Below are 25987 nucleotides of genomic sequence, written 5' to 3'. Positions count from 1 at the left end.
TCACTGTCATATATAACCACAGACATAATTACAATACAAATCACAGTGGGAAGTGGAGAGAGCTGTGAGTTAACCCCCTGGAGACCGGGGTTCAAGTCCGGTTCATGTTGTCAGTTGGAAGACTCTAATCTCTATTTCCTGCGAATTATAAAGTCAAGTATAACCATTGTGTAGTTCTAAATCAGTGTCTTGATGGTGCATTGATAAGTTAGGTGGTTAACACTCTAAACAGCTCAGGTTCGAATCCCTGCAAAAACGTCGACAGGGCTACCACAGTCGTTTTACATTGGTCGTCATAAAAAAAAACATAAGGGGTAACACTGTTGTTTTTTATTGGTCGTCATGAAAAAAAACATAAGGGGTAACACTGTTGTTTTTTATCGGTCGTCATGAAAAAAAACATAAAGGGGTAACACTGTTGTTTTTATCGGTCGTCATGAAAAAAAACATAAGGGGTAACACTGTTGTTTTTTATCGGTCGTCATGAAAAAAAACATAAGGGGTAACACTGTTGTTTTTTATCGGTCGTCATGAAAAAAAACATAAGGGGTAACTGTTGTATATTATCGGTCGTCATGAAAAAAAACATAAGGGGTAACACTGTTGTTTTTTATCAGTCGTCATGAAAAAAAACATAAAGGGGAACACTGGTTTTTTATCGGTCGTCATGAAAAAAAACATAAGGGGTAACTGTTGTATATTATCGGTCGTCATGAAAAAAAACATAAGGGGTAACACTGTTGTTTTTTATTGGTCGTCATGAAAAAAAACATAAGGGGTAACACTGTTGTTTTTTATTGGTCGGCATGAAAAAAAACATAAGGGGTAACACTGTTGTCTTTGTCAAAAAAAACATAAGGGGTTACACTGTCGTTTTTTATTGGTCGTCATGAAAAAAACATAAGGGGTAACACTGTCGATATTTATCAATTAAAACATAGGGGGTAACACTGTCGTTTTTATCAAATGAAACGTAAAGGGTAACGCTCTCGTTTTTTTATCTGTCGTCATGAAAAACCCATAAGGGGTAACACTGTCGAAATGTATCGAATAAAACATAGGGGGTAACATATATTGTATGCAATAGTTTACATTTAAATTGGATAGAAGGAATCGCAATGCAGCCACAGATTCACCCTTTCCAAATGAGTGGAAGCTGGTCAAATGTGATTATATTATTATCCTACAGGTATAACCTACCTTAACTACGATATTGGCGACTGAGAACCACACACACACACACACTGCACACTGCAAGCAGTGGGCCAGAATGCTGCTAGCAGCCAAGTCCCAGCATAAAGTGCTTCACACCTGGTCACGAGCGCAGGCACGCACACACAGGTATGCTACTTGGCCCTCTCCTCTGCTGTCCCAGCGTGCATCCCAGTTACCTGGCTACCGTCCCATCAGCAACAGCTGTTACCACGACGACGAGAGCTTTAGAAACCTACTAAAAAAAGCTTTTATGCAAAAAATACCCATTTACTAATGAATGAGGCTAGAGTTAACTTGTGTCGGTCAAAGATAATTAAAACCATTAATTTAAGGCGACGTGGGTATGCAGGCGTCTACGGATGGACAGCAGAGAGCCAGGTATACGAGCCCGAGGTGGTCATGATGTAACAGCAGGCCCGCCTCCGTCACTCTGCTCCGGCTGAAACAGTGACGTGTGGCGCAGACCCGTCCACCAAAGTGACTCAATGTGCCATCGCCCTCAGTTTATACGACACCGGAGGATGGATGGATGAGAAGGTAATCCCGAGCGTTCATGTGTACCTTTTCCACTGTACCGTTACAAAGGTCCTTTAAAACGACGCACCATTAAACGGCTATCAACTCCTTAACCTCCCGGTAGACGATCACATTTCTATCCAAAACGACTTGCATTCATACACACACCGACGGCCAAGTCAACCACGCAAGCCGACAGCCAGTGCGTCAGGGTGAGGAGTCTTGCTCAAGAACAGCGCGTAACCAAGCTAGGAGCAGGTGATCGAACTAGCAACCTTCCGGTTAGTCAATGCGCTTTACCTCCTGGGCCACGGCCGCACCTCCCGACGACGAGTCAGAAAGCAGTATGCCAAATATTGAAGTTATGCTTGGGCAGTGGACCAATTAGCGTTCAGTACTGCTTAACTCAAACTTGGCAACTGAATGACAGATCAGAAAAGCATTAAGGCGACCCAGATTATAATAAATGTCCAGCCACAAGGGTCAGGACTTATTTAGCCACATTATCAAATAAGCATCTTTATTCAAGATTTACCTACAATGCCAAGTACATTTAAAGAACTAGCCAGATATTACCAAGAACCCAATATGAACTATCTAGAGGGTGTTGGTGCATCACATCAAAAAGAGGCAGAGCAAGAGTTTGTCGTTTGGTCGTTTTATTAAAGAACTCTGCAGAACAGTTTGAGACAAACACATCCAGAGAGAGCTTCTGGAAAGTATTCTTAGGCCGTCTCCTCCTTGGCCAGACGGTCCTTCTTGAGTGGTCCCTGTAGGAGGAAGAGGACGGAGGTCAGTGGTGAAGACAGACACTGGTCACCACACACACAGTAGATCGCTAGAGGTAGAATGTTCCCAGGGAGTGAACAGGGAGCGGCCACTACAGGCACTGCTCCCCTGCCTCGCCGGAAGGATTACTCTAGCACTGGAATGGAACACGTAGTTCATACCAAACATTGAACCAGGTTACGATCCAGTGCGACCCCAGTTAGGGACAAAATAGAGAAACTAGTAACATATAACATGACACTTCTCAAAGCACTACTTTGAAACAAACTTGACAATCAGTAGAACCATTTGGTGCATAACCTTGTCATTGGCACATTTAGGAACACAAGATGGAGAAACTTCAAGCTCAAACTAGTAAAGTTATAATTTGTACTGTTCCAGGTGCACACCAACACCAGCACAAAGCCAGCACTGATGGTCATCTCTAGCGCGACTCGTACCATAAACGCTTTCTTCTCCTCGATGGTCTGGAAGCGACCGTGTCCGAACTTGGATGTTGTGTCGATGAACTTGAGGTCGATCTTCTCCGAGGCGCGACGGTTGGTCTGGACCAGCAGAGACTGAAAGGGGGGGGGGGGGGGGAGAGGACAGTGAGTGAGTCAGCAGACATGGAGGAGAGATGTAGTTAGGCTCCGATGGAGCCAGGCATATGATTCTGATCATTAACTAAGGAGAAGTCGTGTTTCAGAAGGAAGGCAGCTGGAAAATTACTCCTCACGGTGTATCGGGCGCCATGCCTGACGCAGGATTCCGTGGTCTCATCACCAACACGTTAGCTAAACCCAGTAGCTGGGCAGTGGACTGCTCCACTAAAGCCTATCCTGCTTGAAGCTGGACACCAGTCAGTAGGGGGGGGGGTCAGTGGGGGTCCGAGCGGGGCTCACCTTGCGTAGGGTCAGAACCCTCTTCTTCACGCCGATGGTGCAGCCCTTCAGCATGAGGAAGTCGTTGGTCACCTCGCCGTAGTGCACGAAGCCACCCTATTGGACGAGAGGGCGGTTAGTACACTGGGTCACAACACGAGCTCCTGGCGTCATGTCAACATTAGTTTCGGGCTAGTTGTCTATTAGACTGCGCTCAGTAATCGACGATTCAGCAAGGATCAGAGACCCATTATGTCCGCCCGTCGATTGGATCATCACAGGCAGGCTCACAAACAAACACAGCTTTACTGAATTAAGTGCTTTGATTGTTTATTAGCACAACGAACTATTGAAGCTGCAAGTGGTCAGTTATAATCAATGTAACAAAATGCATTGATTAATTTCAGTCCATGTACTTGGTGCCCGATGGTTGACTTGATTTCGGTATGAAGACGGTGTAAACTCACCAGGGGGGTGATGCTCTTGTTGGACAGATCGTACTCTGTGGCAGCGTTGTTCTTCACCAGCTTGCCGTCCTTGGTGTGGTAGCCCTGGCCGATCTTGTAGATCTGTAGGAGGCGTTACACACATTAGACGTCAATTTCAGAAACAGAACTGCTTAACCTGACTGGAGCAAGCCAAGCAGGCACACGAGTCACAGAGACTAGTCCGAGGTCACATGTTCCCGGCGAGTGAACAGGCGAGCGAGCACAAAACGCACATCGCTCCCCTGGCTCACCGGGAGGTTCACTGTAGCACTGGAATGGAACGACTAGTTCATACTAAACATTGAACCAGGTTACGTACAGTGCGCATTAAGGGGAACACACGATGGAGCAACTAGTAACTGCAATGGTAGTCTGGGTCGCGGGTTCAGCTAAAACCTCACCTAGGACGACACACTGATGTCATAATCGGTACACCCATGTGGGCGCTTCATTGGAACATTAAGGAGAGTTCCTCGGAGGGGCCCTCATCTCAACATCAACATGGCGTACCTTCTTGTTGATCTCTGTGCGGTGGTGGTATCCCTTCTGACCGGCACGGGCCACAGAGAACGCCACTCGGGCTGGATGCCAGGCCCCGATGCAGGCCACCTTGCGCAGACCACGATGGGTCTTACGGGGGAGCTTCTTTGTGTGCCAACGGCTGGTGACACCTGGGAAGAGGAAGAGGACGACATTAAAGACGATGGCAGAGGCTCGATGCTCCCAGAGAGCAACGTCACCGGCCATAGACACCGACGGTGGGGTAACAGACGGGGTGATGTTCCCAGGGAGTGAACAGGGAGCGACCACTACAGGCACTGCTCCCCTGCCTCGCCGGAAGGATTACTCTAGCACTGGAATGGAACACGTAGTTCATACCAAACATTGAACCAGGTTACGATCCAGTGCGACCCCACTTTTGACTTAAGGTCAAAAGGTAAAGGGGTGCTTCGGTATAAGTTGTAAGAACTTATTCACTGTACAGTTTGTGCGAAGCCTTTCACCTCATCCGTCTGGACTTGAATTTTGATGAGCCAAAAGAATCTGATGGTTTGGCAACATCCGCTAGGTTTATTTCAGGAAAATGTTTCAAAGCAGGTAATTACACCTTCGTCGCTTTAAATAATAAAACAAGGCGACATGACATGAGCAGACGTCGTTCCCTCAACTCACCCTTGTATCCGTGTCCCTTGGTGACTCCGATGACGTCGATCATCTCGTCCTGGGAGAACACGGTGGTGATGGCCACCGACTGCTCCAGCTTCTCGCGGGCCCAGTCGATCTTGTCCGAGATGGAGCCGCCGTTCAGCTGCACCTCCATGAGGTGGGCCTTCTTCTGCCTGATGGGAATGAGTCTCATCTGCACGGAGGAGAGAGGGGACGTGGTTAGGGTCAGACCCAAGGGCAGCGGCTGGAGTTACTGCGTTAGGACGCCCGTCGTGTTTCAGAAGGAAGGCAGCTGGAAAATTAATCCTCACGGTGTATCGGGCGCCATGCCTGACGCAGGATTCCGTGGTCTCATCACCAACACGATAAACTAAACTCAGGTAGCTGGGCAGTATAGACTGCCTCACTTAAGACTATGCTGCTTAAAGCTCGACACCAGAATCGGTGGAGCGTCCGACCGGTCCCCAGACAACTTTCTCAGGTAGCTGGACATATTTTTAGGTAACATTTTAACTGTTCCGAGAAGCCTCTCAGCCATCCTCTCCAGGGAGAGAGATGAGAGTAGCAGCAGACCCACCTGTGTGTGGGCCAGGATGCGGATGACGTGGCAGTACTTCTTCATGGACGCAAAGTCCTTCTCCAGCTGCTTCTTGCCGTCGTCGTCCTGCCATCTCTTGCAGTACTTGGTGAAGGCCTTCTTCTTGGACTTGTACCTGTTCACGAGCCATGCAAGGGCGGAGGCGCGGCGAGGGGAGCACAGACACACAACGGGTTGGCGCCGGCCCTTCGTGACCGCGAGGGTCAGAGGAAGGGACCGGGCCGGCTGCGCGCCCTCTCCCCCTCGTAGGGACGAGAGGGGCGTCTGCAGCTTCTGAGGGGGTTTCGGCTCATGGCACGGCTTCTAAGAAGCACTTTCCACCGGCCAGAGGAGCCTGGAGCTCGTCAGTCCACGAGGAACATGAGAGGAGCTGCCGTTCGGAGGCCACCATGGGGTTAGACTGGCTCAGTAAACACATTCACCATGTTCACGTTTACTGGGCAGCCAACATGCTTCTGCAGTCAGTAAGTTTGGGATCATATTTGCGTCGGAGACTCACCAGTTCTTGTAGAAGCGACGCTTGCACTCGTCACTGATGTGCTCGGCGAAGATGGTCTTGATGGCACGCAGACCGCGGGGGGTCTCGATGTAGCCCACAACACCGACCACGATCATGGGAGGGCACTCCACAATGGTGACAGCCTCAACCACCTCCTTCTTGTTGACCTCTGCAGACGCAAAGTCATGGACGGTAAGACTACGATGATATTTTATAGCAAGACAAGACTGGGCTAATAGTAATAAGACTGCACTCAGTAATCGACATTCAGCAAGGATCAGAGAACCATTATGTCCGCCCGTCGATTGGATCATCACAGGAAGTGCTCAAACTAAAGATAGGATATATCCTACCGCGATAAAGTACAGTGGTGTAATCCGAGTTAACTCACTTGAGCCAGGTCGGTCGACTTCACGGACAATGTGGGTCATGCCGGCCTTGTAGCCCAGGAAGGCCGTGAGGTGGACGGGCTTGGTGGGGTCATCCTTGGGGAAGCTCTTCACCTTACCACGGTGACGCCTACTCCTCTTGCGGGGCAGGAAGCCCAGAGACCCGTGGCGGGGAGCCGAGAACTTACGGTGAGACTGGAAGGAGAGGGAGGCAGTGTGGTCAGTAACGTGATATTTCAGATTTACTAAATTAGTAGTTTCGGGCTAGTTGTCTATTAGACTGCGCTCAGTAATCGACGAATCAGCAAGGATCAGAGACCCATTATGACCGCCCGTCGATTGGATCATCACAGGCAGTCTCACAAATAAACACAGCTTTACTGAATTAAGTGCTTCAATTGTTTAGTAGCAAAACGAACTATTGAAATGACAGGCAACACATGGTAAGGCTAGCAAGACTGAGCAGTCACACATGGACTAGAAGCCCATTATTCAGGTCTGGATCACATTAAAAACAATAAATGGCACATAAAGCGTATGCATTTCTAATATATTAGGTTGGCATTCAAGGGTTTATCTATTGACCGTTATTACTGACAGAGCTACTCTATATAGAGGGCCTAGACCATGACAGTACAGCAGCCATTTTGGCTGAGCTACAACATGCAACGACCACGCATTAACAGCGTAAATATCCCCTTAAATATAACAACATACAATAAATAAACTGCATTGAAGAACGGATGACAATAAGTTAACACAACCAAGGGATCAAAGGGAGGTAAATCATAAGGATGCTCGAGATAAACATCGCTAGAGCTGGCATTGAAATCTCACCATTTTGTCTCAGAGCCGAATGAAAGAGACAGTGGTATGAGGAAGCGGCCTATTTATACGGAAAAGGTATCGCGAGATTTAACGTGGGTACGCTGGACCCGGCCCACTTCATCCCTACGAACCCGATAGATGTCGCTGTGGTATGCACGTTTTATTTTATGGGGTGATCAAGTGATTCACTTTTACATTCATATTTTAGCATCCACGATGGTGCACATTGTACAAGCATGTGTTGGTTAATTATTAGTTCAGTTCTGTTGCATACTGCTAAAAGGTTTCAGTTAAAGGCACCCAGTGCAACTTTCGAGGCTTAAAAATAAACATTCAATTTCTAGTCTTTTTTACACGTAGTAAGTTTCAATAACTCCATACCATTACATACCGACATTTAAACAGCAAAGATGAGACGTCGTTGTGTGGTGAGAACTGATACAAAATCGATAACAACAACAATGCCGCCATTTTCTTTATTTTTTGTAACCTACAATAAATAAAGCAGGCTTCCAGTCAATGGAAAAATGGCTTCTCCCCACCGGCGATTGTTGTTGTTTACGATTTTCTATCAGTTCTCACCACACAACGACGTCTCATCTTTGCTCCTTGAATGTCGATATGTAATGGTATGGAGTTATTGAAACTTACTACGTGTAAAAAAGACTAGAAATTGAATGTTTATTTTTCATTGAATGTTTACATAAAGTTGCACTGGGTGCCTTTAAGAGACTTTAAACTTAAGTTACATTTAAGGACGAGAATACAGATTGAATGAATACAAATCATCGAATTGTATTCTCATAAACGTGAAATGGGGATTTATTGGTTATAAAATATGTGAAGGCCCTTGAATTAAAGTTTTATTTAATTCAGAGAATTAAATGTATACAGAGAACGTATGTCACATATTGAATCACATTCAAATAAGCTTTGACCATTTATTGGACAAGAAAATACACTATTATAAGGCAAGACGTTTATTTTGTGGTCTTCAGAACTTTTGAATACCGAACTCTGGACCTTACTTTGATTTAAATGAAAACTAAACAAAATAAACAACTAAAGTAAACCACTAGTTCTCAGATTTCGTAAAAGTGTGCCATAGTTAAATTCTGAGAATTAACATTGAAATAATGGTTAAATAATCAATGTAATATTTATCTCAGTCACCCTGACATTAGTGTATCCATGACAACAGAAATGGGATACCTGGTAAATACCCAGGACATTATTCTATTCTTATGCACCCGAGGTTGATATAGACTTTTAATTAATTACATGGTGTGTGTGTATATATATATATATTCTTCATTTAACAGCTTATGTTGGAAATGATCAAATCCATTGACCAAACAATTAGATTGTTCAGTTTAAAACAATGAAATGTGAAATAATTTAATGAAACAATGAAGATTGATTCAATGTTATGTTAAAAAAAAATCATACTGAATGCCATAAGAAAACTCTTATTCTTACAATATTGGTACATTATACTTTGTCATAAAGGATTCTTAACGCAGTCTGTTGTGTGAATGCAGTTGAATGTCATTTAAACAGCGTTTCAAAAGACATGGCGCATTATCAATTCATGCTACATGAGTTATGCAAATTCAGTGTTCATCATTTGGTAATTAACACGACTAAACCCATAACGGTCGCAGTCTGTTAAAAAATTTCACTTTTCACATTTTATGTTTATTATTTATAGCGGGAAGTGTGCTCAAGCAGGCGTAATTACCTGCTTTGTAAAACATCTTTAAATAAACCTAGCAGATGTTTCCAAAGTATCACACAGATTCTTTTGGCTCATCAAAACACCACGTGGAAATGTGTTTCACATTTTTATCTCCGGTCCATCACCCACCAGGGCATGGCGTAGTTCCGCCCGTATAAAAAGGAAAGAAGTGCAGATAGACAGATCAGGCTAAGGCGGCTTTGCACACGCTGTTCAAATCAAAGCCATTCCAGCCAATCCTGGTCCTCAACCAGATGAAGTGAAGCATTGGGACAAGCGGCTTGGACAGGGACTGCAGGGGAGTTGGAGCCACCTATGGCCACCAGGGGGCGCTGTGGCCAGCAGGGGAGCCCTTCAGGGGCGCCGCTTCTCTCTGAGGTTCATCTCCTGGAAGAAGGCCTTTCCAAACTCGTAGCTGCTGATCATGATGGCGCAGGCCGGGGCCACCTTGATCACCCGGGGGAGGAACCCTGGGGACACAACACAGAACAGTGAGGGGAATACAGCAACATGAGACGGGAAAAACATTCAAATCTCACCATGGGGATGTAATGGTCTGATTTAATGTCGTAGTAGTTGCTACAGGGTTGGATTACCGAAAAAGCCATCTCCTAAAATAATAGTCATACAGTGGTAACTGAAATTGATAAGATGGCGTGGCCTGTATAAATTGTTTACTAGGTTTTTGTACGGAGCAAAATCTAAAAAGGTACTGCACATGCCATTGTTAGACTACCGATTGCAAAATTATCTCATCTCATCTCTCATCATCATCATCACACTCTATGGGGGGAACCCTTCATGGGGTAACCCCTTATGGGGGTAAAGCAGGCGTACCGGCGAAGAGGCCGCGGTGTCCTGACTCCGCCCAGATGTCCTTCAGTATGTGCCAGGTGGCGCTGGACCTCTTCAGGGGAACTGGTGAGGAAAGGACAACTTTAAATCACACTGCAACATGTCATGTTGTTGTGATAACCTCCATCACAACAGTCCATGCTATAAGCTCAAGCTAACGCCGGCTTAGCTAACGGACCTCCCAGCGTCTCCATCTCCCCCAGTTGGATCTGTCGGCGCGTCTTCACCACGTCAAACGGCAGGGTGAGGACAGCCGCCACCTGGTGAATGCATGAATATAATTCATTACTTTGCGGTTACACATGAATGAAAGTATGAAGACAACCAAAGCACAAAGACGATCCCCCAATCTGCGTTCCTTCTCTAAATTTCATCCTTGATATTAAGGGAGTTTTCTCCTGCTCTCTGGGCCAGGGGGGCGTCATAAACACACCTGCACCTGTGATTAAAGGCTATACAAATATGATTGAATTGAATGATGAACAAGGTAAATACTGCAGAACAATATCATTACTATAATTAGATGCTAGTTAAGCTGAATAGCTGCCACCAGTGTTACCTCAAGCTGCCTCTATTCTCCTTTAGAGAGGTCGCAGAGTATGATTTCCTTATCGAATGCTACGCTACACTACTTCTACGCTAGGCTACTGCTACGCTAGGCTACTAGTCAAACACAACACTCACCGCTCCAGAGATGGCTCCCGCTGTGAAGCTGATGGAGAAGTCCGTCTGGGAGATGAAGTGCTGCTCGTGGAGCCATTCCTTCACCAGCTCGTAGTTGAACCAGTACAGTGCTGCACGCACACAAACACACGCACAAACAGACACAAAGTCACACAAAGATACAGGGACGAGGGGGGACGGGGGACGAACCCTAAATGGTCTATGAACATTTAGGGAATCTAGAAGACGCTTTTATCCAACGTGACTTACAATAAGTCCATTTGTCAGAAGACGGTGAAACAACGATATATCGCTGTCTGTACTGTAAGGATGTTCATAGAACCAAGTGCCAAGCACTAAACAATCGCTAGGTTAACCCATTCCCCGTATACAACAGAGACAGCAAGGATAAGATGCTACACAATGCTGAGTACTATTTTTAAGTGCCTGGACGTACAACATACAATAAGTGCGTCCATAAAGTGGCAGGACGCACAACCTACAATAAGTGTGCATGAGGGGTGTGTCTGGGTAGGGGGGGGGGGGGGGGTGTAAGAGAGGGAGGCTATGCAGAGTCCAGGTGAACTCTGAACAGGTGAGTCTTGAGTCTCGGCAGGCCTCAGGTGGGGGCTCACCTGAGAAGGGGACGTCCCTGAGTACGGTGGGCCCCCAGCCCTTCCAAAGCGACAGCCAGCCGCTCTGCGCCACGGCCGAACGGATGCACACGTTGAGCTCGCGGTACGTCAGCTTCCTGGACTGCATCTTGGTCCGCACCAGCTCCAGAGGGCTGATCACTGTGACGGCGCCCACTGGTGGCCAGAACAGAGGAGAGCAGGAAGGTGAAGACGCTTTTGATTTGAAAAGGGGGGATGTAACGCCACCAGGTGTGAGTGTGATTAGCCGTTACAACACGTGTGTAAATCTGCCTTTTCCTGTGTTTTAGTGACATCACAAGTGGGCGTGTCCACCTAGATGTGTGATGAGCAACGTTTGCTACAGTCCATTGGGTAGGCTGGTGGACTGATCTATGCAAGAACATTTTGATTTAAGAATACTACAGGGGCTCATTTCTGATCAATCAGGTCATCTCATCAGTGATTGGCTCGAATATTCCATCCTGCCTGTCAATCACATGTGGGAGGGAGAGGCCCGAGTGGTTGAGCATCTTTTGTCGGCCCGGTGCTTTGTCTGGTGACCTACGTCGAGCGAGGCCGCCGGCGATGAGCGGGATGTGGCTGCCATGGAGACCCAGGCTGTAATGGAGGCCGTCCCTCAGCTGGTCGTAACACGTGAAGTAGATGACCGTCGCGGGCACCGCCATCACCCTGGAACACGGCGCAAAAACATCCTCACGAGCCATTCCTCATCAAACGATCTTCAGGGCACAATCTTTATCAAACATCACACATTCAAGCAGGAGGAATCTTTGAGATTTTGGCAGCTGGTTACTCGTTGAAAGGTTTCTATTATTGGAAGGTTTCTAATATTTTGAGGTTTCGAATATTGAAAATGGTTTAAACAACCCAAAACGATGCTGTACTGAAACTATACCGAAAGCAATGAAATGGGCTTGGTTCTCATTATGGACAGACAGCTATAGTTCAGCACAGCATTAGTGTTCAATGCTGTGATGAACTATAGGCATCAGCCCTTAACGAGTAAATAGTAAATACTAGGATAGTATTTAGGATGGTAATACTAGGGTAGTATTTACCAGTATTTACCAATACAAGCCTCATACAAGGGAACATGTGGCCTATGGGCCGTGTTATTTAAAAAGGTTGAAATAACCCAAAACTAAACTGAGGTGAAAGCAATGAAATGGGTTTGGGTCTCAACATGGACGGACGGCTCTAGTTCAGCACAGCATTGGTGACCATGCTGTGATGACCTATTAGGTATCTGCCCATTACTGAGTCTATGAATCCTCAATATGAGCCACACCCGAGGGCACATGTGGGCGGTGGACGACGGCCACTCACAGTGTCGGTGGCAGGCCGCTCCATAAGGCCCGGGCTCCTTCCCGGCGGGTGATCTTCACGAAGGCGTCCTGCTCAGACGACAGATAAACCCGTTAACGAGAGACACCACAGACCTGACGGACCCGAAACAGGTCCCCATCTAACACCCTCTTCCCCAGAAACACACAAACCCAGGTCATGAAGGCACAATAGTCTACAAAATAAGAATTGGATTAGGCCTCTCTTTTTACGCTGGCATGCCAGTGTGGTTAGTACAGGCCAAGCCACTCAGACAGCCACACGCCGTCCACGTCGGGGCTCTGGCTTGTTAAGCTGTAACTCTGATTAACTAGTGTGGTTAGTACAGGCCAAGCCACTCAGACAGCCACACGCCGTCCACGTCGGGGCTCTGGCTTGTTAAGCTGTAACTCTGATTAACTAGTGTGGTTAGTACAGGCCAAGCCACTCAGACAGCCACACGCCGTCCACGTCGGGGCTCTGGCTTGTTAAGCTGTAACTCTGATTAACTAGTGTTGACTCAGCCGTGACAGCGATCTGCAGCGACGGCCATTTTACTCCAAAGTCTCACCAGGGTGCCGTTGAAGTGCGTCTGTGTCCTGTACAGGCTGGTGCAGCTGCTCCCATTTCGACACACGTAGATGTGATCCATCAGGCCGTTGCAATACAGGAAGCACTTCCCTGTGATACACACGGACACACAGGCGTTAATTAAACGACATGTATAAGGTGACCCGTGTTAGAAGAGCAAGCAAATCCAAAGCGTTCTCTTTTGAGTGAGGAAAACACACAATGCTGACACAGGATGACTAGGCAGCCTGGGTGTTGTGGAGGTTATGTATCAAGGTTTTATGTTTTGGTGGATAGAGATAAGATAGAACTACGACCAAGTCAATGACCCCCGCAGCCAGCAGGAGCAAGGCCTGTTTACTCTCTGCTATTTTTAAACAGATGCAAAAACCTAAGCAGAAAACACTAATGTGACACTAACTAACCAGTAGCGAGAATAGTATGCCTAGAAAGCAAGCCAAAGCAGCTGGCTTAAGATGCATTTAGTAAGGTTAACAGTGGTTCCGTTTCCTTAAATTCAAATGCACCTGGGAGGAACTATGTGAAACAACTTGACTCAAATTCAGTTTAGTCCAGCATCAGAGTGACCTACACACTCAACCCCTGTAACGAATCATCCTCGTTCTGCACATACTTTAAAATGTGCTTTTAGAAAACAGAATATAGTAGAAGAGCAACTGGAAAGGGCGCAGTTTGGCACGTTACATGCGATTAAAGCAAAATGTACCTGAAACATTGTAGTACAATGCTGTTGATCAAATGCTACCTATATCTGCTGAATTTCCCATTCAGAGATAACATTGTATCAATGGACGAGGGACCACAGCTCCAAGCGCAGATAGCATTGTCTACTTTGTAATGAAGGTGGGGAGCCGAACAGCTGGCCTGTCGACACCCATATCCGTCCTTCGGAGGAGACGTAAAACCGAGGTCCTGACTCACTGAGGTCAAAGATCCCAGGACACTTATCGCAAAGAGTAGGGGTTTCCCCGGCGTCCTGGCCCAACCAGGCTCATTCAGTCTGGCCCCCTAATCATCCTCCTGTATAATTGGCTGACTCATTAATTCCCTCACTCTCCACCTCAAGCTGGTGTGTGGTGAGCGTTCTGGCGCAGATTGGCTGCCGTGCATCACACAAGTGGGTGCTACACACTGGTGGTGGTTAGTGAGGTCCCCCCTTCACTGTAAAAGCGTCTTTGAGTGTCTAGAAAAGCGCTATATAACCTCTATCCATTATTATTATTATTATAGCTTCAGAAACGATTGACCCAAGCAATCTTAGATTTGTTAGTGATATTCGTTATTGGCTTCTTAGAAAAGACGCGTGCGTTAGTGAGCCATGCTGGTTAGTGAGACACAAGGCAGTGCTGTGATATGCAGGAATCATAATTACTGTTCATTATGAAAATATGAAATATATGATGCCAGTGAAAGAAGATGTCCTGGTGTTGAGTCCGTTGGGATACTCACACTTGGAGGGACGGGCGACACAACCCCTACGGGCTCTATCGCAGGCTACAGCATCAGAGAGAGGGAGAGGGGGAGAGAGAGAGAGAGAGAGAGAGAGAGAGAGAGAGAGAGAGAGAGAGAGAGAGGGAGAGGGAGAGGGAGAGGGAGAGGGAGAGGGAGAGAGAGAGAGAGAGAGGAGGAAAAGCCAGACACAGAAGACAAGCGAAGACGTGTTAACAAAAGCACAACACACGTGGCGGCAATACTCAATGACCGGATCATAACGACGTTAAGAGTGTCACTGAAACCGGAGTAAAAGATACTGAGACTAACTGACAACTGAAAACCAAAGGGGACAGATAACGAGACAACGTAGACGCCAGGGGGTCCCACTAGGGGCCCCCTGAGGATCCTGTGTCCATCGTCACGGACCCAGTGCACCGTGGTGCACCGTCTTACCCTGGGAGAGGGGCTTCTGCTGAGCCTGCAGCCGGATCTTCACCACGTCCAGAGGGGTGACTGCAGACAAACGGACAGCAGGTTTTACACGTTTGCTACTTTGGTTGAACTTCTCTTAAATCGACGGGGACATTATTCAAAACATCGGCCGCAACACGGAGGGTGTCGCTATAAAATCAGGGAAAGTAGGTCAGCAAATGGGTATAGGATCTTCAGTCAGTGTCAGGTGTGCGGAGTTGTTCTAACTCATCTCTTACCGAGCAGAGAGGTGAGGAGAGCCCCTGTGCCAGACGCCAGCATCTGCTGCACTGGGGAGATCCCAGTTACAGGGCCGCTCCCAGCACGCTCACCCATCATGGCTACCTGCCGCATCAGGGGTTGGCGAGATAAGACGCAGAACACGGAGGTATTGCAGCAATAACACGACTGCAGCGCAAGCAGGACAGCCACTCCTGGGCTCGGCTAATGGTTAGGTAACACGCAGCAGTGAAAGATGGTGGAAATATAAAATAGAAATGTACTTCCATTTTGCATTTCTGCACATTTCATTAACCGAAAGTGTTGAGCAAGAAGTTACTTATAACCAAGTTTATCACCAAATACTTAAAAACGTGATAGGGATTAACAACACTGCTTGTGTCAACTCACTGTATCCCCTTTAGACAGTCTACATAATACATTTGAATGATTGTGCCCCAGAAGGGCCTAGGGCTGTGGGGCTGGGTTTGATGTTGTTGTCACACTGATAGCTTATCTTTCTATAGCACATCGTCAGTCGCCTCAGAGACTGGCGTCAGGGTATCCGTCCAACTACTACATTACACTGACAATATCATTACACTTATTGTAGTGTTTGAGTTAGGGCAACTGCATTCGTATCAGTCTACCATTTTATTGGTATGCTCATTTAGTGATCTATACCTAAATACCAACAAATATTTGATCTTTGGAATCTATTTCAGCTTTTAAACAATGAATTCCAGTGACTTTAAAGCAATCAATTGTACTAAATGTTTTGGAAATATTGGCAGATGTGTGACTTATGCAGCATCGCACGTGTATGGTACTATCTAACGACATGAATAACATGTATATTATATATGAATGGACTTTGTCAAACACACAACCTGGACCCGAACCCTACCCTCATCCCATTAGCCTCAACCACCAGACCAGTTCAGGTCCACCTTGTGACCCTCCCATTAGCCTCAACCACCAGACCAGTTCAGGTCCACCTTGATACTCTCCCATTAGCCTCAACCACCGGACCAGTTCAGGTCCACCTTGAGACTCTCCCATTAGCCTCAACCACCAGACCAGTTCAGGTCCACCTTGTGACTCTCCCATTAGCCTCAACCACCGGACCAGCTCAGGTCCACCTTGTCATCATACCTGCTTACCCACACCTACTAATGCGATCTGCTCTTTCAACAATACATGGGGGAGATGTGGAGACTCCAGCCCTCCCATCAAGACCATCAATCAAGACCTTTCAAACCATCCCGATGCGTTTGAATGGTCTGGGTCTGGCTGTTAGCCGAGCTAGCCGCTGTCTCTCAGGGACATGTTTTCCCGGCGTAGGCTGTCCTCGGAGCTAGCAGCTAACATGCTATTACATCAATTACATATATTTAAACGTCCAGTGCGTACTCACCCCTTTCACTGAGAGTATCGTTGTGAAGAAAACGTGCTTTCACCCATCGTATTAGCACTGCCGAGTGCTAATATTGAATGATATTTAGCACGCTGCCTCCGTGGTTCACTCATTAATGTCATCCGACGTTCAACACAGACAACTTGTTTTGCAACACTTCACTCTCGCGATACCACGCGGTCGAGATGTCGATGTCTACTGAACGGGCTGAACTCTCGCGATGAAGGGAGCTGTCCATGCAACATGTGTCTGGCCGAGGTCATGAGAGATGCCTAACAGGTCTGGGTTATGCAAGCCCACCGTTCTTCTTCTTCTTGTAGAGAATTCTGGGGGGTTGTTCAGTTTCTGCCAGAACTATTTAGAGAGTGTTATAACTATAAATTAGTAAAACTCTCTCTAAAGGGCTCTCGTTACTGCCTCTGCCTGATCTGAATTATCAACAAACCCCCAAATCTAAGATAAAAATAACTAGACCAAAAAAGAAATTTATAAAACGACATCCTACCTATCTAATTACAGAACTTTATGAAAAAAGAAGTGATTATTGTATTTAACCTTCAATTCAAAGTGATTGTTTAATCTTCCTCTTAAAAATGAAAGCACTCATCCAATGAAAAAAAACATTAATTATTAAATCAAGTTTTTCCGCTTCACTGCTCAGTGCGTCTGTTGCTGGCCCCGCCCCCCCTCCGGCGGATCTGCGTCTGTCACATGTCAACAAAGTTAACAACAACTAAAATTGTTTTAATGATGCTCCAACAAACGGTCAAACTCAAACAATGAGTCGGTCTTCATGCACACACAAATCTAAAATGTGGAGATGGACAGATACGATACGACGCTGATCTGCTGATCTCCTGTCGAGTGGGATGGTCCTTTCTGACGAGGGTGTGCGCAATATATAAACCTCCTGATGAAACTTTCGAAAGGGGAAATCCAAAATATCTCACAACTCGCAGCAGCCATTAAGTCAACAGCAAAGGTAAGGCAAGTTATGTTGAATTGCAGCAATTAATATTAAACCCTTCACATAATTGTCCATGGATTTACTTGTTTTAAGATAGTTGTATTGTCGTCTCACCTGCAAGATATACATTTATTAATGTGGGTTGCAAAGCAAGTCACACTGTTGTGATTGCAATCGTTGTACTGCGTAATTGCATTTAAATGAATTATGTTATTACGCTTTATTACAGACCAGTTGTTACAACAATGCATGGGCAGAATGTTCTTAAAATCACACCAAACAAACTTCCTGTTTAACCCTCCATTAGCCTATATGATGGATTACAAACTATTTGACCATGTAGCCTTTATATCTTAATTAAAAAAAATGAATACATTGACCGCTAACCGTTTATAATGAGGCCTTATTGATCCTGCATGAACAGCCCCACCGCTACACGGCTAAAGCCTGCAAACCCCCCCCCCCCTTGTGCTTGTGCAGATGCAGACCTGGATGCTGATGTGTTGGGTGGTGCCGGCCTTGGTTTGGGCGGAGGACTGCCCCGCCGCGGACAGCTGCGTGGAGGGCCACACATGCTGCAGCAGCCCAGGGAACGGCTTCGCCTGCTGTCCATTTGAGCAGGTTCATTGAGACCGACCCACCCAGCAGACCTAGAGCCAACCATTCACACCGCATGCTCCACACGCTCTCTATTTACATATCTTTCCACACGAGTACGGCTACCGTAGAGCCCCGTGCTGGGTATCTCCTCGCTTCAGATACACCTCGAGTATTTACATCGTTATCGTGAGGTTGAATGTCTTTTTAATGCCTTTATGACCGGGTTAGCGGTCGCCGCTGTGCGATACGAACGTCCGACCTGCTTTGGTAGTCAAACGCCGGCGGCGGCGGCGGCTACAGTTGAGCCCCTTTGTGCAGGCGGTGTGCTGTGAGGACCGGGTCCACTGCTGCCCGGGGGACACCCGCTGCGACGTGGAAGCCTCCTGCTGCGTGAACGACACCACGTCCGTCCCCTGGGAGGAGGGACGCTCTGCCCCCCCGCCCACGCTCACCAAAGTAAGGGTCCCCATGTCGAGTACCGCCAGTGTCTCAGTAATGACACGTGACTGATACACTCGTTCATATAACATGCATGGCTCGTCACAGGGAGCCGTGCGGGGTCTGTGGCGACATGACAGTTCAAGGAATCTATACAGAGAAGTGAGGAGATTAGTGCGGCCTCAGTATCAGACTTTGTGGTTACAGTGGCAACGCAAATGACTACCAGAACACCTTTCAGTTAGAGAGTGGAAGGAAGACATCTCTAGGCCCAAGAAGGGCGATTAGTAATTATGCAAACAAGGTTTAATGTATACATTTATAAACAAGGTTTATATCATTTGATGTAGATAATTCTAGATAATTACGATCAATATCTCCGCAATCTCTGCAGTCGTTCAGGATGGTGCGGTCGTACGACACGGAGGAGGATGACAACGTCTGTCCGGATGAGTCCCGGTGCCCGCCGGAGTACTCCTGTCTGAAGGCCCTGACCCGGTTTAACTGCTGCCCCCTCGCCAAGGTGACTTAACCTAGTTAGGTTATGGGACAAATGAACAGCAACATGGGTTAGATGTCTAGCCGCAGTAAGGCTGGGCAGCCATACAGAGGCCCAATCCCATTGCTACTCCTTACCCCTTCCCCTTACCCCTCCCCCTTGTTTTTTAAGGGGTAAGGGGAAGGGGTAAGGGGTAGAAATGGGATTGGGCCTTAGGCCCAATCCCATTTCTACGCCTTACGCCTTCCCCTTGCCCCTTACCCCTTACCCTTCTAGTCTAGGTGAACTCTGAACAAGTGAGTCTTTATTGATGTTTGAGATGAAGGATTTGCGAAGGAGTTTGTGCTGTTCATGCACGAATTCAGTGGAGGACATCGGGTAGATGACAGTTAGTACCGAATTGAAGTGATCCGATGATGTACCGGGTCAACTGTCTGTAGTCTTTTTGTACGATTTGTATTTCATTATGTCTGCGATCCATCCCCGACAACAGGGTATCTCGTGCAGCGATGGGAAACACTGCTGTCCCGAAGGACACGGGTGTAGCGTCGACAGTCGCTCGTGTATCAGTAAAGGTTTGTCCTCCCTTCATACCCGCATAAGCATCAAGCTCCGTAGAAGAGCAAATTGTAGCCAGGGTTTCCCCAACTATGTCTTCTGTCATTATTTTTATTTGCCATTATCTTACCGCAAATACAGTTTTGAAGTCTGCAATTTGTTGCCATCCCATTATCGGAATTTCATTATACTGTTTCTTCTGTTCCAGAGAAAATCTCAATATCTACTTTCTAACCCTGATAACCTATCTATTATGTTTATTCACCTGACTGTTACAGAGCTCGTCAGCCCGGTCATCTGCAGTGACGGCGAATCAGAGTGTCCGGAGGAGACCAGCTGCTGTCAGAACTCCGACAGCAGCTGGGGTTGCTGCCCCTTCCCAGAGGTACGGCCGTCCGACTCCGTACTCTGCATCTGCGAGCGGAACTGAAAATGAGCAGCAATCGGCAGTGTGGCCGCGTGGTTTTACTTCTGTTTCCCTGGTCCACCGCCATGCCTTTCTGTTCCCCGTCCAGGCCACATGCTGTGAGGACATGGCACACTGCTGCCCAGGGGGCAGTGTGTGTGATGTCGAACAGTCCAAATGTGTTTCGTTGTCCACCAAGAAGGAGACGCCGATGTGGGCCAAGCTTCATGCAAGGAGGATAGCCGAATGGGAGAGGGCGGAAAGTGGTACAAAACGAACAAAACATGTTACGGACACATCGTTATGTACATGGGGCACTGTGGTTAAATTATGCTTGACTTGTTTGTGGTCGTCTTGCAGAGGAAGAACAAGGGACAGTCCCGGCCCGTTCTGGTGAGGAGAGCCTTGAGACCCCCACTGAGACCCCCACTGAGACCCCCACTGAGACCCCGAATGAGACCCCAAGTGAGGTCACCACTGAGACCCCCACTGAGACCCCGAATGAGACCCCAAGTGAGGTCACCACTGAGACCCCCACTGAGACCCCCACTGAGACCCCCACCGAGACCCCCACTGAGTTGACCCCTGCTGGTCCAATGGAGGACGCTACCGAGCTGCTCTCAGAAACCACATCTGGTAAAACCAATGCATCTTTGAGTGTCTGTAGTATTATTAAGTATTATTTATATCACAAAGTGCATTCTGGGCCATATCGTATTAAATTGGTCTGCACCCTGGATACGTGTTCCCTAGGTAACGATATCCAATGCAACAAGTCCTACTCTTGTTTGGAGGGAGAGACGTGCTGTAAGACCCTCAACAAAGCGTGGGGATGCTGTCCGCTACCCAAGGTGCGCCTTATTCTGATACCTTTGAATTTGAAACGGTCAGAAATAAAGTAAATGTGTGCAGGGAGAGTTAGAATGTAGGTTTAAACCGAGGTCATGTCTTGTGAACGAATAGGAAGCAATAATATGATATTTTTCAAAAGATATTGGGTTTTAATTTTACTTATTCAAAGATCTACCTTTGTACTTAAATTATTAACATTTACCATTTTTATATTTGCTAGTATTTTAGAACTTTAGCCTCGACCACCTTCATTGAGAAAGACAGATTTGCATACATCAACACTTTTGAATTGAATTGAATTGTACATTGATATTACAGTGATCAAATAATCCCTCTAGCCCTCTCTCCTCCTCCACCTTCCCCCCAGGCCGTCTGCTGTGAGGACTTGATACATTGCTGTCCGCATGGCACGACGTGCAACCCCAAAGAACGCACCTGCGACGATGGCTCCACCCAGGTCCCCTGGGTGGAGAAGTCAGCGGCCGTCCCCACGCAGGCTGCCCTGGAGGTGGAGGGCCCACCTCCACACATTCATACCTGTAGTTGATATACACATTGATATACGCATTCATACTTGTAGTTGATATACACATTCATACCTGTAGTTGATACACATTCATACCAGTCGTAAATATACACATTCATACCTGTAGTTGATATACACCTTCATACCTGTAGTTAATGTACGCCTTCATACCAGTCGTTAATATACACATTCATACCTGTAGTTGACATACACCTTCATACCTGTAGTTGACATACACCTTCATACCTGTAGTTGATATACACCTTCATACCTGTAGTTAATGTAAGCCTTCATACCTGTAGTTAATATACACATTCATACTTGTAGTTGATATACACATTCATACCTGTAGTTGATACACACATTCATACCTGTAGTTGATAGACACCTTCATACCAGTCGTTAATATACACATTCTTAACTGTAGTTAATATACACCTTCATACCTGTAGTTAATATACACCCTCATACCTGTAGTTAATATACACATTCATAACTAGTTAATGTACACATTCATACCAGTCGTTAATATACACCTTCATACCTGTAGTTGTTATACACCTTCATAACTGTAGTTGATATACACCTTACCAACATACCTGCAAGCAATGTACACATTCCTATCTACAGTGAAGATTGAATTTCAACTTATTGGTCATACACAGACGACATACACACACACACACACACACACACACACACACACACACACACACACACACACACACACACACACACACACACACACACACACACACACACACACACACACAGACACAGGCACAAACTATTATCCAAACCAATGTCACTGCCTCCTCAATAATAGCGACTGTGAACCTTTTGCCCCTTCGGTTAGAACCCCTCTGAAGCTGAGGCCAGTGGAGAGAACGCAGAAGAAGAGACGTCGGAACAGGAGGTGTCTGCGGGCGGAGACGTCCAGTGTGACGCTCACACCCGCTGCCCACAACAGACCACCTGCTGCTACATGATCGCAGCCCGGCAGTGGGGCTGCTGCCCCATACCAAAGGTTCCCCTTACTGTACCTTACCGTGCTGTTCCTTACCATACAGTACCTTACTGTTACTAACTGTACTGTACCTTACTGTACTGTTCCTTACTCTATAATACCTTACTGTACTGTTCCTTACTCTATAGTACCTTACTGTACCTTACTGTACTGTTCCTTACTCTATAATACCTTACTGTACCTTACTGTGCTGTTCTTCACTGTGGGGTACCTTACTGTCTCTTACTATGCTATACCTTACTGTACCTTATTCTACTTCATTTAAGAATGCTCGATTCTGATTGGCTGGGAGGGGTGCATTAATCCGGCATATTGCCCGCTGACTTGTCGGTTCTACTTGCTGCTGACTGAGCACAGTAGATCAATACGCCGCTTGTATCGTTTTCTATCACATACATTTCCAACATGTGCATGTTTGATCGATCGTCATTAAAGCTGACTTGATACGAATGTAGCAACTACGTTATTAAACTAGTGATCAGATCCAGCCTTTCGTGGTTGCTATAGAAATGAGTTACCTACAGCTGAGCAAACGTTATTCACCGTAGTTCTAAAGGGAACTACTTTTCGAGGGAGATGAACTCAAACAGAGTATACATTTAATAAGCATGCAATACGAATAAGAAAAAGGCTAATTATTAAAGTATTTGAATTGTTTTATTATGTTGGCCGGCGCGAAGTAGAATAAACGGAATAATCACCTCAAGGCAGGGCAATAAACAGTTTGATATGCCCGGCTCGCGGAAGGTTACCGCCCTCGACTTCGTATCGGGCGGTAAGCCGTCCGCGAGCCGGGCATATCAAACTGTTTATTGCCCGGCCTCTCGGTGATTATTCCTTACTTAGTACCTTACTGTACTGTACCTTACTGTACTGTACTGTTCCTTACTATACTGTTCCTTAATGTACTCTACCTTACTGTACTGTACCTTAATGTTCCTTACCATACTGTTCCTTAATGTACTCTACCTTACTGCACTCTACCTTACTGTACAGTACCTTACTGTACAGTACCTTACTGTACTGTACCTTACTGTACCTTAGTACCATACTGTACTCTACCTTACTGTACTGTACCTTACTGTTCCTTACCATACTGTTCCTTAATGTACTCTACCTTACTGTACAGTACCTTACTGTACTGTACCTTACTGTACTGTACCTTACTGTACCTTAGTACCATACTGTACTCTACCTTACTGTACTGTACCTTACTGTTCCTTACCATACTGTTCCTTAATGTACTCTACCTTACTGTACAGTACCTTACTGTACTGTACCTTACTGTACCTTAGCACCATACTGTACTGTACCTTACTGTACAGTACCTTACTGTACTGTACCTTACTGTACCTTAGCACCATACTGTACTGTACCTTACTGTACAGTACCTTACGTAGCGCTGAACGTAGAAGGCGTAGGAATCGGACGGTGACAGGAAGACGGCGGCCGTACAACTGAACCCCGTCTCCACCTCCTCCCTGTCTCCCAGGCGGTGTGCTGCTCCGACGGAGCCCACTGCTGTCCCGACAAATACAAGTGTGACGAGAGTACGGGCCAGTGCTACCGAGGGGAGGTGGCCATCCCCTGGTACACCAAGGTCCCCGCCGTGGGGGGCGACAGCGTGGCCCTGGGGGACTCGGTGCCGTGTGACAGCGAGACCCGATGCGCCGTTCACTTCACCTGCTGCCGCCTCTCCTCGGGCCAGTGGGGGTGCTGCCCTCTGTATGAGGTAGGGGAGAGAGAGAGAGAGAGAGAGAGAAGGAGAGAGAGAGAAGGAGAGAGAGAGAGAGAGAGAGAGAGAGGGAGAGAGGGAGAGGGAGAGGGAGGGAGAGAGAGAGGGAGAGGGAGAGGGAGAGGGAGATGGAGAGGGAGATGGAGAGGGAGAGAGAGGGACAGATAAAGACAGAGAGAGACAAAGAGCGGGACAGATAAAGAGAGAGACAGATAAAGACAGTGAAAGAGATGGAGAGACATTATCTTGTAAAGAGCGTGGTCTTGAAATAATATTGCATGTTATAGCAAAGGTTGACCATGCGGCCACACTTTTGTAGAACTTAACCCTGTGTTGACTCCCGACCAAACCTGTGGTTCCGTGGGTGGTTCCGTCTCTCCCCCCTTGCAGGCCGTGTGCTGCCCTGACCAGCAGCACTGCTGCCCCTGGGGCTACAGCTGCAACACCCGCACTGCCTCCTGCCAGCAGGTGACCGTGGTCGAGTGGGACAGCCTCCCTTTCTCCCGCATCGTGCTGCCCCAGGCCCACCTTACCCTGGACGGCTCAGAGGAGGAGCTGGACGGCTCAGAGGAGGAGCTGGACGGCTCAGAGGAGGAGCTGGACGGCTCGGAGGAGGAGCAGGCCGGAACCTGCCAGGGCGCCTCCTCCTCCTGCCCAGAGGAGGAGACCTGCTGCCAGACGTCCTCCAACGCGTGGGCCTGTTGTTCGTCTCCTAACGTACGCTGTACTGCGTACACTGTGTGCGGAGCTACCGCCCGTCCCCTGATGTGTGCTGTGTTCAAGTGGTCTCATTTAAACTGAGGTCCCTCTCTTATTCTGCACCGTGCCTACAGGGAGAGTCTCTCTATTAGTGTGTATAATGTAGTACTTTGATTACAGTGGCGGTCTCTCTCCGGGTATTCTATACAGTTATCTGATTACAGTGGTTGCCCCTCTGCTAATGGATGCTATACCGTACTTAAGCAACGGCATAAACAATCAAACGTACCCAAAGTGGTACAATATCAAGCGCGTTGAAATAATCGATGACTTTCTGAAAGCGGCTTCAAACTATGTTACTGACGATGCTAGGTAGGTGTATGAGCTAACATAGCATCGCCCTTCCCTCCCACAGGCGGTTTGCTGCGACGATATGGAGCACTGCTGCCCGTCCGGCCATACCTGCGGTGAGGGCGGGACCTGTAGCCGGAACGTAGAGCTGCAGTGGAAGAGCTGGCACATGTTCTTCTCCAGGCCGGGAATGAGAGCTCTGAAGCTTTAATCAGCTGCTGTTTTCTGCTCTTAATGGCTCCAAATCAAGTTGCACTAATTGGAAACTCGCCAATGGATGCTAGATCTGCTGGTTTGGGATTAATTGGTTTAGTGATGGGGAAATTATAAAAAGTTAATGAATCTGAGAATAAAACAATACAATCATAACTGAGGGTTTCTTGAACGTGGCTGATTGGCTTAGAATATACTTTGATACGGGTATTTGTAAAAAATAATGTTTATTTTACGTAATATAAATGGTGGCGCATACCAAACTATAGGGGCTTATTTGTCCTGAATCTCAAATCGAACGATGGATCTTTTAGATATTTGATCTATGAAATAAATAGTGTTTGTGAAAATGCGCTCTGATTGTGTTTAAAAACGAAATAAAGTTTTACAAAACAAA

General features: G+C 46.9%; 3 protein-coding genes and 3 non-coding genes across 10 annotated transcripts; 1 reads left to right on the top strand and 5 right to left on the bottom strand.

Annotated features, from left to right (window-relative positions):
- Positions 1 to 2373: 2373 nt before the first annotated feature.
- Positions 2374 to 7491, bottom strand: rpl3 (ribosomal protein L3). Its single transcript, XM_060075944.1, has 10 exons — positions 7362 to 7491; positions 6527 to 6719; positions 6136 to 6304; positions 5616 to 5751; positions 5045 to 5231; positions 4382 to 4542; positions 3851 to 3952; positions 3405 to 3500; positions 2961 to 3080; positions 2374 to 2501 (listed from the first exon to the last, which is right to left on the bottom strand). Exons 1-10 carry the CDS (start codon positions 7362 to 7364, stop codon positions 2457 to 2459), a joined length of 1212 nt encoding a protein of 403 aa, XP_059931927.1. The 5' UTR covers positions 7365 to 7491; the 3' UTR covers positions 2374 to 2456.
- LOC132453141 (small nucleolar RNA U83B) lies at positions 3198 to 3293 on the bottom strand. Its single transcript, XR_009524612.1, has one exon. It is a non-coding gene; the product is annotated as a small nucleolar RNA U83B (small nucleolar RNA).
- On the bottom strand, positions 4061 to 4197 carry LOC132453138 (small nucleolar RNA SNORA54). Its single transcript, XR_009524610.1, has one exon. It is a non-coding gene; the product is annotated as a small nucleolar RNA SNORA54 (small nucleolar RNA).
- On the bottom strand, positions 5309 to 5404 carry LOC132453139 (small nucleolar RNA U83B). The gene has a single exon (XR_009524611.1). It is a non-coding gene; the product is annotated as a small nucleolar RNA U83B (small nucleolar RNA).
- Positions 7492 to 8279: 788 nt separating the features above from the next.
- slc25a39 (solute carrier family 25 member 39) lies at positions 8280 to 16900 on the bottom strand. Of its 3 annotated transcripts, none has more exons than XM_060075926.1 (12): positions 16722 to 16900; positions 15323 to 15433; positions 15066 to 15125; positions 14628 to 14672; positions 13159 to 13268; positions 12591 to 12658; positions 11809 to 11933; positions 11244 to 11417; positions 10630 to 10739; positions 10124 to 10205; positions 9928 to 10008; positions 8280 to 9560 (listed from the first exon to the last, which is right to left on the bottom strand). In XM_060075926.1, exons 2-12 carry the CDS (start codon positions 15420 to 15422, stop codon positions 9445 to 9447), a joined length of 1071 nt encoding a protein of 356 aa, XP_059931909.1. In that variant the 5' UTR covers positions 15423 to 15433; positions 16722 to 16900; the 3' UTR covers positions 8280 to 9444. The 3 variants fall into 3 exon arrangements, with proteins under 3 accessions (XP_059931909.1, XP_059931899.1, XP_059931917.1); XM_060075916.1 differs by having other exon boundaries at positions 15323 to 15428; positions 16720 to 16898; XM_060075934.1 differs by lacking the exon at positions 14628 to 14672 and having other exon boundaries at positions 15323 to 15428; positions 16720 to 16898.
- Positions 16901 to 17460: 560 nt separating this feature from the next.
- Positions 17461 to 25987, top strand: grna (granulin a). 3 transcript variants are annotated; one of them, XM_060075907.1, is made up of 15 exons: positions 17461 to 17701; positions 18167 to 18307; positions 18605 to 18742; positions 19119 to 19247; positions 19717 to 19798; positions 20060 to 20166; positions 20297 to 20453; positions 20548 to 20626; positions 20687 to 20823; positions 20941 to 21038; positions 21407 to 21547; positions 22422 to 22592; positions 24085 to 24324; positions 24718 to 25044; positions 25442 to 25987. In XM_060075907.1, exons 1-15 carry the CDS (start codon positions 17633 to 17635, stop codon positions 25586 to 25588), a joined length of 2163 nt encoding a protein of 720 aa, XP_059931890.1. In that variant the 5' UTR covers positions 17461 to 17632; the 3' UTR covers positions 25589 to 25987. The 3 variants fall into 3 exon arrangements, with proteins under 3 accessions (XP_059931890.1, XP_059931888.1, XP_059931880.1); XM_060075905.1 differs by having other exon boundaries at positions 20548 to 20657; positions 20706 to 20823; XM_060075897.1 differs by having other exon boundaries at positions 20548 to 20823.

This window comes from Gadus macrocephalus, chromosome 2 (genome assembly GCF_031168955.1).
Source record: "Gadus macrocephalus chromosome 2, ASM3116895v1".
NCBI classification, from domain to species: domain Eukaryota; kingdom Metazoa; phylum Chordata; class Actinopteri; order Gadiformes; family Gadidae; genus Gadus; species Gadus macrocephalus.
This window is presented reverse-complemented; position numbering and strand designations above follow the sequence as displayed.

Coding starts and splice junctions, on each gene's coding strand:
- rpl3 (XM_060075944.1), bottom strand. Junction 3,953..4,381: donor GCACAGAGATCAACAAGAAG/GTACGCCATGTT, acceptor CGCCTCCTACAG/ATCTACAAGATCGGCCAGGG. Junction 3,081..3,404: donor GGGTTCTGACCCTACGCAAG/GTGAGCCCCGCT, acceptor CCCCCCTTTCAG/TCTCTGCTGGTCCAGACCAA.
- grna (XM_060075897.1), top strand. CDS start 17,633: ATGAAACTTTCGAAAGGGGAAATCCAAAATATCTCACAACTCGCAGCA. Junction 18,308..18,604: donor CCTGCTGTCCATTTGAGCAG/GTTCATTGAGAC, acceptor CCCTTTGTGCAG/GCGGTGTGCTGTGAGGACCG. Junction 21,548..22,421: donor CCACGCAGGCTGCCCTGGAG/GTGGAGGGCCCA, acceptor CCCTTCGGTTAG/AACCCCTCTGAAGCTGAGGC.
- slc25a39 (XM_060075926.1), bottom strand. CDS start 15,422: ATGATGGGTGAGCGTGCTGGGAGCGGCCCTGTAACTGGGATCTCCCCA. Junction 11,934..12,590: donor AGCGGCCTGCCACCGACACT/GTGAGTGGCCGT, acceptor GCCGTGTTCCAG/GGTGATGGCGGTGCCCGCGA. Junction 11,418..11,808: donor CGCCGGCGGCCTCGCTCGAC/GTAGGTCACCAG, acceptor TCTGGCCACCAG/TGGGCGCCGTCACAGTGATC.